Consider the following 16726-nt stretch of genomic DNA (forward strand, 5'->3'; position numbering starts at 1 on the left):
GAGGGAGAAAAAAAAAACCCAAAAATAATCCAACAACAACAACCATCAATGGCACCCCATCATGAGCAATTAGAAAAAACGAGCAGCTTGTGCCATCACCTGTCAGCACACGAGACCATAAAACGGACATACGAAGGCACGAGACGGACATCGGTTAAAGAAACATGACCGAGCTCGTGCAGGGCCCGGAGAGAGGGGGGGCCCGAGAGAGAGGGGGGGCCCGAGAGAGAGGGGGGGCCCGAGAGAGAGGGGGGCCCGAGAGAGAGGGGGGCCCGAGAGAGAGGGGGGCCCGAGAGAGAGGGGGGCCCGAGAGAGAGGGGGGCCCGAGAGAGAGGGGGGCCCGAGAGAGAGGGGGGCCCGAGAGAGAGGGGGGCCCGAGAGAGAGGGGGCCCGTTCAGGCCCATTCTGCCATTAGTCCTCCTGAGACTGGGAACCCTTCTTTCCGGAAGAGCGGGTTGCCACCGGTCCGTGTCCAGATCTCTTTGGCAGCAGCAAGTCACCCTGGGCGATGGTCACTCCATCGAGCAGCTTATTCAGCTCTGCGTAGTTAGAAATAGCGAGCTGGAGATGGCGCGGCGTGATGCGAATCTTCTTTTCATCCCGGGCGACTTTGCCAGCAAGCGCAAAGATCTCGGCGGACACGTACTCGAGCACGGCCGCCAATAACACAGGAGCTCCGGCGCCGATCCGGTCTGCGTAGTTACCGTTGCACATGAGTTGGTGAATGCGTGCAACCGGGAACTGCAGTCCGGCACGGGACAACCGTGACCTCGCCTTAGCATGGATCTTCCCTCCGGTCTTTGAGGCTCCACATGTTCACCAAGCAACGTAGGCCTCAAAAACCCCACCGACAAGACCAGGAATGAGACAAGAGAAGAGACCACGTGCGCTGCAAGCTGTATCGGCAGGAGCAGAATAGGCAAACATACATTATAAATGGTTTTATTGACATTACATTACAATGCACGATATGTTCAATGACATGCGCAATGCACTGTACAAATTGCAATGAACGCAGTGCATTAATGCAGCATTTCCATCAATCCCTGCACATGCATCCGTGATGCGTGGCCTCAGATTTTCACTGAATAAACCTGCGCCTTCAGCTCTGCTATCCGTCGATATGACTGGCCCTCGCGTCCACTCAGCAGTATCACCGAAACACGTTAGTTTGAATATGTCCTAATGACATTATCTATGTTTCGAGACTTTATGGCCACCCTGGAGACTCGAGTTTTCACATGACTAACCATCTTTTGCCATTCAATAGTTTTAATCTAATTTGTCGTTTATATTCAGTCCATCAGCGCATCAATACAAGCTTTGGCTTCTATGTTATGATTATTACCTCCATCCACCAAAGATGGATACCCAAGATAACTTATCGTTATGTTTTCACCCATGTCTGTCTGAACAAAATCTCAAAGTTGGACAGATTCATACAAAAATGAATGGGCGAGTTGGGTATGCAACACAGAATAATCAATTCGATTTTGGTGAAGATCTGGATCAAAGAATATTTCAGAGATTTTTCACCGAGTGATATTGGCTAAAAAGGTCTCAAAGTTGGACAGATTCGAACAAAACTTGGTGGACGAGTTGGATAGATGACAACAAGCAGATTAAATTTTAGTTCAGGTCTGAATTCAGATCAGTGGTCTGAATTCAGAATTCAGATCAGTGGAATACAAAACAAACTAAATCAACTTTGCAGAGCTATCCACTCGACAGAGTTCAAATTAAAGGAGTATTAAACACATTTGTTTTACGGCGTTGGAAATCATTTTAAATCGACTCTCAACAACTCTCTCAAAAAAGGCTCGGTCAATCAAACTCTTAGGTCTCACCCTCAGCAATGATCACTCTTGGGCAACACCACATTTCAAAATTGACCTCCAAAGACAGACACCGACTGAGCATCTTCAGTCATGCAAAGTCCTTCTTTGGCACAACCGGGATCCTATCTTCCAACAAGGCTTTCATCCACACCTTGATTACTGCTCTCCCCTTTGGACTGGCTACCTGCTTCACATCTTGCTCAGCTCGACACCATGGAAACAGGCTTTCAATATCATTGGAATCTCACAATAAAGCAGAGTCTATGGGCCGATCACTTCATCGTGGTCTCGGTTTTCAGCCTCATTTATGGTCTTGCAAATGATGCATGCTTTGTTCCACCCCACCACTCCAGGTATCGGCAAGATGCACACGGTCAACTAGAAACACACTCCCAGTGAAACTACCTAAAACCTGAACCACTCACCACCGATTTATTCCTGCCTGTGGAACCATCAAATGTTATTCAATCTCATTCCATCCAGCACTTAAAGACAGCTGTTCACCACAATTTAAAGTCAAAATCATGTTATCTACACCCATTAAACCAGCTCAACCAAAATGTTGCTGATGTATCCATATTGTCCACCCCTTGCATTCTCCCTTACCCCAAATCGCTACCTGTATCCATTGTTAGTCTTCCTGCTGTTCCCTTTGCTTGGTCATAGTTCTTCCACAAGCATGGACATTAAATTAAAAAATTTTTTAAAGGATTTGCATGAAACATGTTGAAGCTTTTTCACAAGCCAGAGATGAGAGTGAAGACGTCCACCTAGGGCCGAATTTAGGCAAGGGCTAGCTGGGCAGTTGCCCAGGGGCCTCCACATATTTTATGAAAAAAAAAAAGAAAAATGTATTTGCATGCCTGAATGGTAGTTGGTGGAACATATACAAGATATTCATCTTATCTCATTCTCTATTTTATAAAGAAGATCAGATTCTTTGTTCTTGAAAAATATACTTTATGGATGACTGTAAATACATCTTGTCACCTTTAGTATTCTAAGGTAGGATGGGCCTCTACTACTGAAGGCTGCACAGTGGCCACCACATGTCTAAATCTGGCCCTGCATCCACAAAACACAGCCGATCTCAAGATCAATTTTGTTCAACTCACATTTGATCGCGCAAGTCTGTAAATCTTACTCCACAATAAATGTTTGCAATCCCTTATTCCTCTCGCTCCAAATAGCTGAAACACTTTGCTCATGCAGATTGATATGAGCCGACAGGAAGAACAATCGTTTAAAACAAAACATTGATTAAAGGATACCAATTGCCACTGGAACCCCCCCCCCCAAAAAAAACCCAAAACTTTGCATTTCAGGTGTTAACCCATCGTACGTCAATCAACATCATCCATTAAAAAGCTCGATTTGCTGCCCACACTGGAGTGGTTTGCAAATTTTTGACAAACAGGGGTGAAAATAACCTCAGTCGACCTTCGGAGACAACTACTAAAGGATTCACACACGTGTTCACGTTGTAGACAAAATGACACGATGGTTGTGGACGTTTTAGCAACGAAATGGCTGCCCGTCAGCCATTTTGGATCTGATCGCGGAAAAAATAAAATCATAATAGATCCATCAATAACATGGCATGCAATTCAAAATAAATAATACATCATGCAAAGCTTGGTCTCGAAACATTAAATACCACAAATCATGGTGTGCTCCTCTGCTCACACCTTCAGGGATAAAGAACACAGGAACAGCCATTTATGGAGAAACAGACCTTCCGTTAAGTGTTCGACAAATACACCAAAGAGCAACACCAGCACCAAATATGATAGCAAACCTGTTTTTACTGAGGGACGAGAACCAGAAACCCCACTAACAGCCAGACCTGGCCTACCTGCAAGGGCACGAGTCGATCAGCAAACACCCCAAATGAGGTGTCTGCACACCTGGCGCGGTGTTACCTTTTAAAGGGGCAGGATCACTACTCGCTGCTTCTCTTTGGTCGAGGTTTGAAAAGTCCAACGTACGTACATTATAAACGACTTCGGTGATGTGAAAAATCGCAACTTAACGTACATGGGAGACCTCAGGGGAATGTAGATAGTTTTTTTTTTGTATACCTTGTATGAGAGCCAACACACAACGCACATCAAGGGGGGCATGAGACAGGAGGGGAGGGAGTGGGAAGAACAAAACAATGGGGAACAGAGACATTTGGAGATCTGTGGAAGGGAGAGGGATGGGTTGGGGAACATTGGGAATAGAAGATGGACATTACAGGGACTTTCAGGAAGGAAAGCAGGGAATTTGAAGGAGGTGGGCTTGGGTGGATTATCAGGGGTAGAAAAGATCGAGGATTTGGATGGGGGATAAGAGGTGGTGGTGAACAGCTGTTTTTAAGGCCTGGAGGGAAGAATGGGAATGAATAGAGTGAGGGAGTTTATTCCAAAGGCGGGGGAAAAAAAAAAAAAGGAGGAATGAAAGAGTGAAGGTGAGCAGCGCTTCACGATTTTGGTAGTTTTACCAGAAGGGGGTTGTTGGCGGACCTTGAGCACCCCGTGGAAATGTGGTGGGGACAAATCACAGAGAGAGCGGGGGGGGGGCGAGGCTGGAGAGGAGACGGTAGAAGACAGAAAGACCACCGACCAACCTGCGGTGATTGAGTGAGGCCCAAAGACTCAGCCTCATTGCAGGAGATGCCAATGATCCGAAATGCCTTGGTTTCTACAGCGTGAAGTCGAGAAAGGTGGGAGGCAGGAGCACCAGCCCAGAGGGGAGAGCAGTACTCCATCAGGCTGTGGACAAAAGCTTTGTAAGTTGTCAGGAGCTCAGGTGGGCAGAGAAAGGACCTTGCATGGCGGATGATTCCCAGTTGGCGACTGGCTTTAGAGGAGCGGTTTGAAATGTGGCTTTCCCAGGAAAGGTCATGGCAGATAGTGAGACCCAGAAGCTTGAAAGAAAGGACTTCTTGCAGAGAATTGTTGAGAAAGTGGATGGGGGGGGTACTAAACGGTCCTTTCGGAGAGACAGTGAGAGTGAGATTGGTCCGGATTGAGACATGTTCCACGTGTTGGACCAGTTTGTGATTTTATCCAGATCAGCAGTGAGCGAAGAAGCTGTTGCTTGCAGGTCTGAGGGATGACCGATGGTACGGCAGAGGGTGGAGTCATCAGCAAAGAGAGAGGATTTTCCAGAGTCGGAGAGATCATTGATGAAAACCAGAAAAAGAACAGGGCCCAGAATGCCACCTTGAGGAACTCCAGCCTGGGCAGGAAGGGGGATGAAAGAACTCCATTTAGGGCCACACGTTGACCGAGACAGTAGAGGAAGTCTGCGAGCCACGAGTGGAGATGGCCTTGGATACCATAGGAAGAGAGTTTGGTGAGCAGGGCAGGGTGCCAGACTGTGTCAAAAGCACGTGATATATCCAGGGATACGGCTCGGATTTCCTGTCTGGCATTGAGGACCTCCATCCATTGTTGGGAGAGCAGAAGCAGCATATCCAGGGTAGAGTGATTTGGTCTGAAACCACATTGATGATCAGAAATCAAGCCATTGAAAAAGAGGAAGGATTTGATGTCTGAAGCGATGATGGATTCCATAACCTTGCTGATGATTGGGAGAAGGCTGATTGGTCTGTAGTTGCAGGGATCTGTTTTTGCACCTTTTTGTGCAGGGCAGTGATGTTTGCTGATTTCCAAGCAGATGGCCTTGAGCAAATGAGAGGGTGAATAGAACAGAGAGAGGGTGAGCAGGAGCAGAATTTGAGGACATATGGACTGGATGCCGTCTGGACCGGTTGCAGAATCTTAGTCGAGGTTTGACAGCAAGCTCTCCACCTTGTCAGGAGAAAAGGACAGAGTCCAGGGACAGTTGGGTGCGACTGGGCTAGGTGGATAGAGAAAGTGATGGGTTCTGGACACAAGATTTAGCTGCAAACACCGAGTTTAGGCATTCAGCTTTTTCACGTGCGGTATCAGCAGTGCTGCCATTTGAAGTAAGGGAGGGGATGGAGGGGGAACATTCACCAGAAACAGATTTGATTAGACACCACCAGGGTTTTGAGGAGGGAGAGAGGTTTGAGAGTTCAGACTTGAGATGAGAGATGTTGTTTTCTGGCTCTCTTGAGGGTAGATATACACTTGTTCCGAGCTTTATGGAAGGAACCGAGATTGCCCCGAGTTGGGTTTGCTTTCCATGAGGCAAAGGGAAGTTGTTTCAGGACAACTGCCTCACCACAAGCTTCAGTGAACTAAGGGCGGGAGGAAGGGTAGGATAACTGAAGACGAGAGTGTGGTGTCGTGGTAGGGGTGCTTAGAAGGCAGACACGAGCGGAGGAATAGTCGAGCCCGGCTTTGTTGCACCAGCGGGAGCGCGGGCGTACTTTGCCCACAGCTCTCCTTTATTACGTACTCAAGGCGCTTACGAGCCGCGGCGACTACGGCACCCACTACGACGCCTCAGGCGGCGCGCACTCCTTATATCCCTGGCAGACACGATGATCACGCCGACCACTCCCCCACCATCATGCCCTGCCCCGCAGGCTACACCACACTCCTCCCTCCTAAAACCATGATTATTAAATGATCATCATCATAATAAGCATAAGCAGCACGAAATACCACGGTATAAAAGCAGACAAGGTACAAAAAAGAAACAGCATAGTATAAAAGCACATCACATCATACAACATGTCGATGCGAGTGAGTGGAGCTGCAACGGCCAGGTTCCGAAGACTGAGTTGCACAATGAACCTACGAAACCCTGACCGCGTTACCAATATGAAGCAGCAAGGCGAGAAGCACCGCAGCACTACGCAGCAAAAGCGCCCCCAGGCGGCTCATGCTTACATGCCCTCCGGCGAGGTCGCGGCGACCTCCCGAGCAAACCTCCCCGGCACCATCAAACGCCTCCGGCCGACAAGGCGGCACATCTCCCCCAGCCAGCCCTGAAGCAGATAAACATTCCGAGGCTGGAAGCTCGCTGTCTGGAAGCCGTGGCGCCAACGCCAGACCCGACTGACATTGGGTGGGGGCGCTGAACAGCGCCGTTGGCTGGACGCAACCAATGGCCCATAACAACCCACGCACCACAATCAGATGAGATTCCAACGCACGTCCAAACGGCCTCGAGAGAGAACAGAGAGCTGCGCCTCAGGCGCCAGGCACGTCTGACCTTGCCGAAACCAGAGGTGGGGGTAATGCTGAACAGCGCACCAGCCCTGGCTCCGAGTCGATCTCCGAGATCCACACGGCAATTAGACGGTAGCCATTCCATACAAACCACCCCTTAAACTCAGGCTTGCCATAAATCACTAAGAACATCATTTGTGCCATTGCAAACTCCTTTTTCCGTACAGCGCGTTTCCCCGATGAAATCCCTGCACATGACACAGTAACCACCCGCGGCCCGGGGCAACGGGAGGCCAACAAAACCTCTTTATTTGCCACCATCGCTCCCAAAGCCTCCACATCACATTGATCATAATGCAAACCCCATCGATTGATCTCAGGCAAACCCACTCTCACACAGGAACCGTCGGCATTTATTTCAACAACGTTAAACCGCATCACTCGAGCAATTAAAAACAAACACGCAATGAATAGCAGCCCATAAACCACATCACGTGTCCATCTCTTGGTTGTCGTCTCGATGTTGCGAACCGTGACTTTCTTGAACGTGACGGGCTCGCCGCAACTCCCCGTTGAAACTGCCCGAACAACACAGGCGCGCCTTGCACCAGGAGCGCAGCCGAAGCGCGAGAGCTCATCGCGAGAGCTGGCACGGCTCCCGTTGCTTCTGCACCGCACATCACCGTTGCAGGCAGCAATGAACGGCCGCTCCCGTTGCATCGATGCGGCTCCTGCCGCCAGAACCTCGCCCTCGGAACTCGAAGACAGCATCGAAGGGAGCACCGGCGCACCTGGGGGTACGAACTGGAGATCCAGCCCGAGGTGCGTCAGCCAGTCCCGACCCAAAAGGGCGGGCCCCTCCCCCCGCACCACAAACACCGAGAGTAGGGCGCTTTGACCCCGGTAGAACATCGAGACGTCAGCCACCGCAAGCGGTGCAATTGCTTCGCCGGTGTACGTGTGCGATGCGAGGGCAGCACGAGTGGACTCAACTCGACACCCGATCAGTGCCCCGATCATTTCGACCTCCCCTGGCATCGGTCCTGTCACCGTCGGACCAACTGAAACCAGGCTCAACATGGGCAGCATCAGTGCCCCGGTCACCGCAACCTCCCCTGCCATTGATCTTGTCACCTCCGGACCAATTGAAGGCAGGTCTAACATCAGCAGTATCTCCCGCTCCAGGTCGCTGAGATCTCTGTGCCCAGGCTGCAAAACTCAATCCGGGGCGTTACCGTGCACGCCATGCACCGAACACCATACCGGCAGTAGGTCTCGACGCGGGACGGAAGGATTGCTTCGCACACCGCCATCTATGACTGTTATGATGGGCGATGACTCTCGGCACACACACCGTAGACGTCCCCGAGTGCTCAGACCGCCGTCCGAGTGATTGCATTGCAACGCTTGTCCACGACCCGCGCCGCAGACCGTGCGCGCGGCCGTGCGCGCCTGGCACATCGCGCTGACCTCCAGATCATCTGCTGCACACCGACCATCGAGACCCCGGACATTCCTCAGAGCTTGTGCGACGTCCAACGCCGCGTCCGAGCCGAACTGAGTGTCCTCGTTCTTTAGCCGTGACCTTGCAGAAATCATTCCCCAGATTTGTCGTGCCTCAATTAAACGAACTCCGAGCGCGACCGTTGTCCACTCGACGTGACCAAAGTTGACTCCGCCGAAGGCGGGCACGCGTCTGTGCGCCGTGCCCCGACTTCCTGTCATGCCTGAGCTGGCCACGCTGGCGAGCCTCCTGGCTCCAGAGCCTGCGCGCGCGGCGAGCGAACCTGCGATACGCTCTTCGCGATGCGTACTCCTCCGGAACCTCGAACCGCGCGGGGTGCGCCGAGTTACTCGTTGCCGATCCGAACCCAAACACCCTGCACACGCCGATCCGAACATCCTCGTCGCCAACTGTGGTGTCGTGGTAGGGGTGCTTAGAAGGCAGACACGAGCGGAGGAATAGTCGAGCCTGGCTTTGTTGCACCAGCGGGAGCGCGGGCGTACTTTGCCCACAGCTCTCCTTTATTACGTACTCAAGGCGCTCACGAGCCGCGGCGACTACGGCACCCACTACGATGCCTCAGGCGGCGCGCACTCCTTATATCCCTGGCAGACACGATGATCACGCCGACCACTCCCCCACCATCATGCCCTGCCCCGCAGGCCCGCAGGCTACACCACAGAGAGGGGACAAATCTGTGCATGAGGGAGAGCAAGTTTCTTTGAAAGAATTCTCAGGATGAGTTGATGTTGGAGAAAGTAGAGATAAGAGACCAGTCTATAAGTTTTAATGGCTGCTTGGAGACCCTGCCAGTCGGCTTGAGTGAAATGACAGACTCGACCGCGGTGAGGTGGTTCTCTGATAATAGCCAGAGAGATGTCCACTTTGACAAGGACGTGGTCAGAAGAACCAATTGGAGCAGAGGAAGAACAGATATTGTCAGGGAAATTTGTCAAAATCAGATCCAGAAGAGATGGAGTACCATTGGTTGAGATCCGGGTAGGGAAGTTGACCGATTGAGTTCGTCCCAATGAATCGCGGAAAGCTTTTGCTGAGGTGCCATGACAGGTGAGAGAGGTACCCACACCTCGCCAACTGGCATGACGACAATTGAAGTCACCACATAAGAGGAAGAGAGTTTGGATGAGAAGATGGAAATTAGTCCATGTTTTCAGATAGTGAGGTGTGGATGGAGTCATCACTCTTAGGTGGACGGTACAGTACACCTATAAACATGAGGTGGGAGTTGAGGGGAAGGCATCACCAGAGGTATTCCTGGGGGTGTGGGGGAGTGAGGGCAGTGCATGGAGAGTGAGGAATAGAGTCTTTGATGAAGAGATCAACTCCTCCACCAGGGCGAGGCTCAGGTCTGTCAAACCAGAGGAGGGAGTAACCAGGGAGAGATACTTGGGAGTCAGACACATCTTGGGGGGAGGAAAGTTTCTGTTTGGCAGATTATGTCTGGTTTGTCAGTGGCAACCTGTATGGAAAGATCTGAAAGGTTTGAGCGAAGGCCCCGGATATTTGAGGACCATACTTTTAATGAAGAGGTAGGGGAGGAGGCAGGGGGTGGGGGGGGAGTGGGAGGATAGGACAAGGGACGAGGGGGGAGGTAAGGAGTGTTGTTGAAAGAGTGGGGGATTTCAGAATAGCTTGGGGAGGGAGGCGAATGAGGAGGAGAAAAGGCTCTGTGGTGCTGGGGGATAGGGGGGACAAGAGAGGGGGAAAGAACGCAGTTGAGGATTTGAGGAGGTGGAGTGAAGAGATGGAGGTGAGAGGGCAGTGGAAGGAGGCAGCTTTGGGAAGGATGAGTGAGGGGATGAATGGTGGGAGAAAGGTGAGGAGGGAGTTTTTGAGAGAGGAGAGAGGGAGGCTTGGTTGCTTTGAGAGTGAGTGGTGAGAGGAGTGAGTTGGCACTGAAGTTGGAAAAAAAAAAAAAAAAGAATGCTTGATGGAAAGCGAACATTCATAGCAAACTGGGGTTTTTAAAACTTTAAGGTCAGTTATGCAATTAAACACGTTTGAGGGATACAATAAAGGCGAATTCAGAGAATGGAGAGAAGAAATGCTGTAACAGTTGGATTTTTTAGGCAAGGTATGAAGGAGAGGTCGAATTGAGCAGTCTGTTTAAATAGTGCATTCTGATACAGTAAAGAGTACCACATGTGAAAGAGGAAGATGAAGCATAAGAGATAGTTGTTATTAATGTTTGAGAGAGTTTAACAGATGTCATGGAAGTGTTGTGGAAAAAAAAAAATGAGAAAGAGATGAAGAAGATGAAGATGAAGATGAAGATGAAGATGAAGATGAAGATGAAGATGAAGATGAAGAAGAAGAAGATGAAGAAGAAGATGAAGAAGAAGATGAAGAAGAAGATGAAGATGAAGGAGAAGGAGAAGGAGAAGGATCAGAGAGAGGTTGAGTTTTTTTTTTTAAGGATAAGAAAGTGATTCGTTGGGATGGGGGGCGTTAAGGAAGTGGGAAAGATAGAAATTGAAGATAATGGGGAGAAAAAAAACAAATAAACACGTTCGTACACAGAGGGGAACAAAGGGTAGGCCTCAAGCACCCATTTAGAACAAGTTCAACGAAATCTCACAAAATAGCACGATTTTTGAAACAAAACCGAACTAGGAAGACACAGTAACATGTAGGTGAGAAAATAAACATTTAAAACGGGATAGATAATGACCGGAAACTTAACTTTGATATCGTCAGCAGGGAATTTCATTTCCCAGAACTTCGTGGTCGATTTGAAAAAGGTCAGTAAAAATTAACGAATAGAGTAGAATAGAGTAGAATAGAGTAGAATAGAGTAGAATAGAGTAGAATAGAGTAGAATAGAGTAGAATAGAATCACACCTGGCCTACCTACAAGGGCACAAGTAGATCAGCAAACCCCCCAAATGAGATGTGTTATGCACACCTGGCTCGGTGTTCCGTTTTAAAGGGGCGGGTCACCACTCGCTGCTTCTCATTGGTCGAGGTTTGAAAAGTCCAACGTACGCACATTAATATGAAATAGGCAAAGCATATTCAAAGTGGCAAAACGTAGAATTCTTCCTACATTCGCTTCTGACTTTATATAAAACTTGTTCACAACTGTATACTTGCTAACTACACCGTGGTGCATGTAAGCGCCGGACAGCTGATGATTTTGATGCAATTTCCGGTTACTTCGGCCTGGATTCGGGATCAGCGATCGAATCATGTAAATCACGATTAAAAAATATTTTTGATGATGCAGGAGATAACTTTATTAAAATTAACTTTGGGGAAAAAAATAATTGAATAAATAAATGAATAAACGATCACTTCTGGTCAAGAATAAAAGAAATTAAAAGTTCCGGAAAGAGTTTCAAAATCACTCCCGGTAATGTTAAATACAAAATAAACACTTCCTGTTGAAATGAAAACGAGAGAAGAACCTTCAGAGTGTAGGCTTTATTCCATTTGATTGAAGCCGCTTCTACGGGCACATCAGGGGATACAGGTGCAGCAAGGAGTACATAAGCAGTAAGGTATACACGTGCAACTAATCACCGCAAAATAAATCAGTATAAGCCCGGAGTCCGATATACTCTCAATTCTCACCATTCAACGAGCACCAAGTGAACCGCCGCCGTAAACGACAATGCCCCTGGGACAATCCCCCCGACCGAGCCGAACCTTAGCTTTATCTATTCCGTGCTCGAGCCGTGCAACATGTGATCGCACATCACGACCTTCAATTCACCACATTTTCCCCGTCTTTAAAATGTAACTAGAGGCCCAACTAACGCACCATGATTACTTCAGCGCTACAGGAGTATACATTTCAAGCAACGCGAACTATCTAAACTACAGAAGCATACATGCCAAGCAGTGAGGATTATTTTGAGTTGTAGGAGCATGGTAATGAGCATCGATATTGTTGTGGTTACCAAATTCGCAAACCACCATTCAGGTCCCTTAGGTGAGGTATTTCGGTAAGTACATGTGTAGTTAGGCCCAAACCCGTTGTCTAGTGGGAATACATGTCATTTATGCGTGCTGCGACTCTTCAGGATAGCCGTTTTTCTTTTGCTATCTTTATTTTGGACCAACCGCCATGATTACCACCACAACCACAACATCAACCACCAACCACAACGCCGCTTCACCACAACCGCCACGACCTTCCCGTCACACCTCGTAACCGTCGCATCGCCACCGTTCTTGCCCCGCTGTGGGTACCGGTGTTGGACTCGTGCAGGGCGCGCGCCGAACAGCGTGTACAAAATCACGGATTTTGTGCTTCAAAAACGGATCAAAAACGACACACGCCCACTTTTTTCCGTCCAATCGGTGAGCGAGGGGCGAATTGGCCCCGCCCCCAGGGCGATCGATATATGCAAATTTATGGATCAAAAAGCCTTCACGCCCACTTTTTCTCGGGCCAATGGGGAGCGAGGTGAAAGGTCAAAGGGAGGGGGTCAAAGGCGAAGCTACGGTGGGATAAAAGGACCGTGTTCGTCAGTCAGAAAAGGAGTCGGAGAGTCCAGAGGCGGAGAGTAGTAGAGTAGGAGAGTCGGAAACAGAGAGTCAAGACTTCGCGGGCGGTGGAGCTGCTCGTCGTGTGCGTTGGAGTCGGAACGGAGGGGACGGAGCTGTGGAAAGGCGGCGACACCAGACGAGGGGGTGCTCGCGTCGTGCAGGAAGCTGCACCCGAGGGAGGCCGACAGCGCGACCTGGCCGAGGTGGAGACGCTCGTCGCGGGATAATAAAAATCCTCTATACCCCGAGCATCAGCAACCCCCTCCTGTTTCCCCCCCGCGCTGAGATAGTGCGACCAAGGGGGCCCCTTTCCCACCCCCTACCAGACACTGTCCGCGGGGCCCGCGGAGTTGAGGCGCCATCGCCGCTCCGCGTCTCATCACCAGACGGGTAGGCGCGACCCGGTCTCGGCCTCAGGCCCGCCTCATCCTTGAGGGTATTCTTTTCCTTGGTTTTGAGTATGTGTTGTCGGCGCCGTCAGTGAAGTAGAATTGTATAAGTGTTGCCGTGTGCTCGGTAGTCGGTATTAGCTCTGCATTGTGTTTTCGCTTTTACATTTGCTTTTTGTGTAAATTACATTGTGTCTTTTCTGTGTGCATTTGGTGGAATTGTATTTGTGTGCTTCCCGTGTGCCGCGAATAAATGTGCTTTATTATTGAACTGTTTCCCGCTTCGCTTCGTCATTTCTTTCTTTGAATCCTCATCTTGCTTCACGTAAAGGGTTGGTAGTGGGCTGAATACGCCCGATAATTAATCGAACCGTCGAGGTCGACGATAACACCGCTCGGTTATTCTGATAGTACGGAACGGGTCGCTTAAGTGGCCCGTGTCCGAAGTCGACCTGCGGCGAGGTGCGATCGCCCGGTCTACCCTCCGCGTGGGTACTTAGGTAGGTCGAATTTGGCGAGCAACCCTATCCCACGCGGGGGCTGATTGGCTCGATCGCGGTGAGACCGAAAGGTCCACCCGTGACTGGTTCCCGGCGTTAGTCCGAGAGGGTCACGACTGGATTGTCCGTCCGGTGGGCGACGTGCCGCGATTCGAGTTACGTGGCCGTCAGCACGCCGGCGGGCGCGAATCCGTAACAATATATTATGTAACGAGCATATAGGAGCATGAGCATCGAGGATGCCGATAATCCCCTTTACAGATTGAGTCGGCGAGGGGGTATTATCCGTCGACCTCTCCGGGAGTAAATGGCGGTTTCACTTGAGGGAGGCTTCCGATCCTCTTGGTGAGCCTCGACTCGTGCCGGGGATGACTCCCCGATCGCTCTCGGGTGGAACGCGGCAGCTCCGTCGCCACCATTCTCGGGTGGAGTTCCTGGGGGGGGGGGGAACACCTGGGGAGGGGATGTCAGAGGGAGGAGTGCCAGATGGTGGTGTACCTGCGGGAGGAGTACCTGAGGGAGCCAAATGGTGAACCGACACAGTGGTCTCCCTGCCATCCGGGAGCCTGACATGAGCATACTCTGGATTAGTATCGATGAGTTCGACCTCCTCCACCATGGGTTCATACTTGCTTTGTCGTACCGGGCGTTTCATGAACACTGTTCCGGGATGGGTTACCCAGTTGGGCACCGATTGGCCGTCAACATAACGTCGCTGGTGAGCGTCGCTGGTGAGCGTAAACATTCGTTCGTGAGGAGTTGCATTGGTGGACGTACAGAGCAAAGAGCGTATGGAATTCAGAGCGTCGAGAAGGGTAACCTCCCACCGCTCGGGGCCCAGTCCTCTCGATTTCAACGCCAGAGTTACGGCTTTCCAAATAACTCCATTATATCGTTCCACCTGCCCATTACCCTGTGGGTTGTAACCCGTCGTTCGACTAGTTGCTATGCCGTGCTCTAATAGGAATTGTTTTAGCCCGGCCGACATGAAACACGGCCCTCTGTCTGAATGTATGTACGAAGGTTTCCCAAACATAGCGAAGAGGTCAGACAGACATTTCGCGACAGTGCCCGAGGTCATATCCGAGCACGGAAATGCGAAAGGGAACCTTGAATATTCATCAACAACAGTGAATATGTATCTGTTGTCTGTCTCGGTCGGCAGGGGCCCTTTGAAGTCAATGTTTAGTCTCTCGAAGGGAGAAGTGGCCTTGATCAATCTGCCAGAAGCCGCGCCATAGAATCTGGGTTTTAGTTCAGCACAAACAGGGCATGAAACATTCATTTGTTTAATATCTTCAATAGAATAGGGAAGGTTTTGTCTGCGCACGAAATGTGCCATTCTGGTTACCCCCGGGTGGCACAGGGACACATGGAGGTCTTGCAAAGCCCGACTGATTGGCGCCGAACAGTAAACCCGAGAGAAGGTGTCTGCAGCAGGGTTTTCCCTCCCGGGCCGGTAAACTATGTCGTAACTATAGCAGGCTAGGTCTATCCGCCATCTCATAATTTTTTCATTCTTAATTTTCCCGTTATTTTTCCCATCAAACATGAATGCCACGGATCGTTGGTCCGTGACGAGCGTGAAATGGTTTCCCAGTAAATAGTGTCTCCATTTACGTAGGGCCTCGACATTGGCGTACGCTTCCTTCTCTATTGCCGAGTGTCTCTGCTCGCTTCCAGAGAGAGTTCTCGAGAAGAACGCGACGGGTCGCCCAGACTGATTAAGCGTAGCAGCTATCGCGTGATCAGAAGCATCTGTTTCCACCACGAAGGGCACCGAGCTATCGATCGATAATACCACGGAATTACTGATATCATCTTTGAGGCTGTGGAAAGCTTTTACAACAGCGGCATCTGGTGGGAAGTTTTTGCAATGCACTAGGGGATGTATTTTCTCGGAGTATTGGGAAATCCATCTTGCATAGTAAGCGAACATGCCGATCACCCGGCGCATTGTCTGCAGGTCCTGAGGTGGGGGTAGCTCACGAAGTGGGCGCAATCGTTCAGGATCTGGCTTAATCGTGCCGTCGGCTATTGTGTAGCCGAGAAGGTCAATTGACCTTGCCGAGAATACGTATTTCTCGTAGTTGAGGGTCAGATTATATTTTCTAGCAATGCTCAAGAATCTGTCCAGATTCATATCATGTTCCCCCTGATCCCTACCGCACACTGTGACATTGTCCACGTAAACAAAAGTGTCTTTGAGGTTTTCATCTGAGATGATGTCGTCCATAACTCGTTGGAAGCAAGCTACTCCATTCGTGACACCGAACGGAATCCTCCTGAATTGGTAGAGGCGTCTACCTGCCTGGAATGCGGTGTAAGGTTTGTCTTCCTCTCGGATGGGAATTTGATGATAGGCGCTTCGCAAATCGATGGTGCTGAATATCTTATAATTGGCCACGTGTTCGACCATCTTGTCTATGCGCGGCAAAGGGTAGGCATCGAGTTGGGTGAAACGATTGACCGTTTGGGAATAATCGACAACCATTCGTTTCTTATGATTCTGATTGGCGGTGACCAACACCTGTGCGCGCCATGGCGAATCGCTCGGTTCTATAATACCTTCTTCCAGTAATCGCTTGGTCTCTGAAGTGATGAAGTTCATATCAGCAGTGGTATATCGCCGCGATTTGATCGCTATCGGTTTACAGACCGGCGACAAGTTAGCAAACAGCTGGGGGGACGTTACCTCTGCGGTGGTCAAAGCATTTAAAATTAGACGAGGTTTGCTTCCTCCAAAGGGTATTTCGACGCTCGTGTGCTGCTTGAGGACATTATGACCCAGAATTACGTCTGCGCATAAATCACGAAGCACCAGTACCCTTACATCCCGATGCGTGTACCCTTTTACGTCCAATTCAACATTGCAGTACCCTCGTAC

At 50.0% G+C, this 16726-nt stretch overlaps 1 protein-coding gene across 1 annotated transcript; it reads right to left on the reverse strand.

The window, feature by feature from the left end:
* Positions 1-222: 222 nt before the first annotated feature.
* LOC147029397 (histone H2AX-like) lies at positions 223-816 on the reverse strand (the record flags this gene model as incomplete). Its single annotated transcript, XM_085872080.1, has 1 exon — positions 223-816. A coding segment is annotated over one exon (405 nt), but the record flags the coding sequence as incomplete, so codon positions are not given.
* Positions 817-16726: the final 15910 nt, after the last annotated feature.

The sequence above is a fragment of the Eptatretus burgeri genome, chromosome 3 (genome assembly GCF_056783735.1).
Source record: "Eptatretus burgeri isolate ZD-2024b chromosome 3, Ebu_testis_v1, whole genome shotgun sequence".
NCBI classification, from domain to species: domain Eukaryota; kingdom Metazoa; phylum Chordata; class Myxini; order Myxiniformes; family Myxinidae; genus Eptatretus; species Eptatretus burgeri.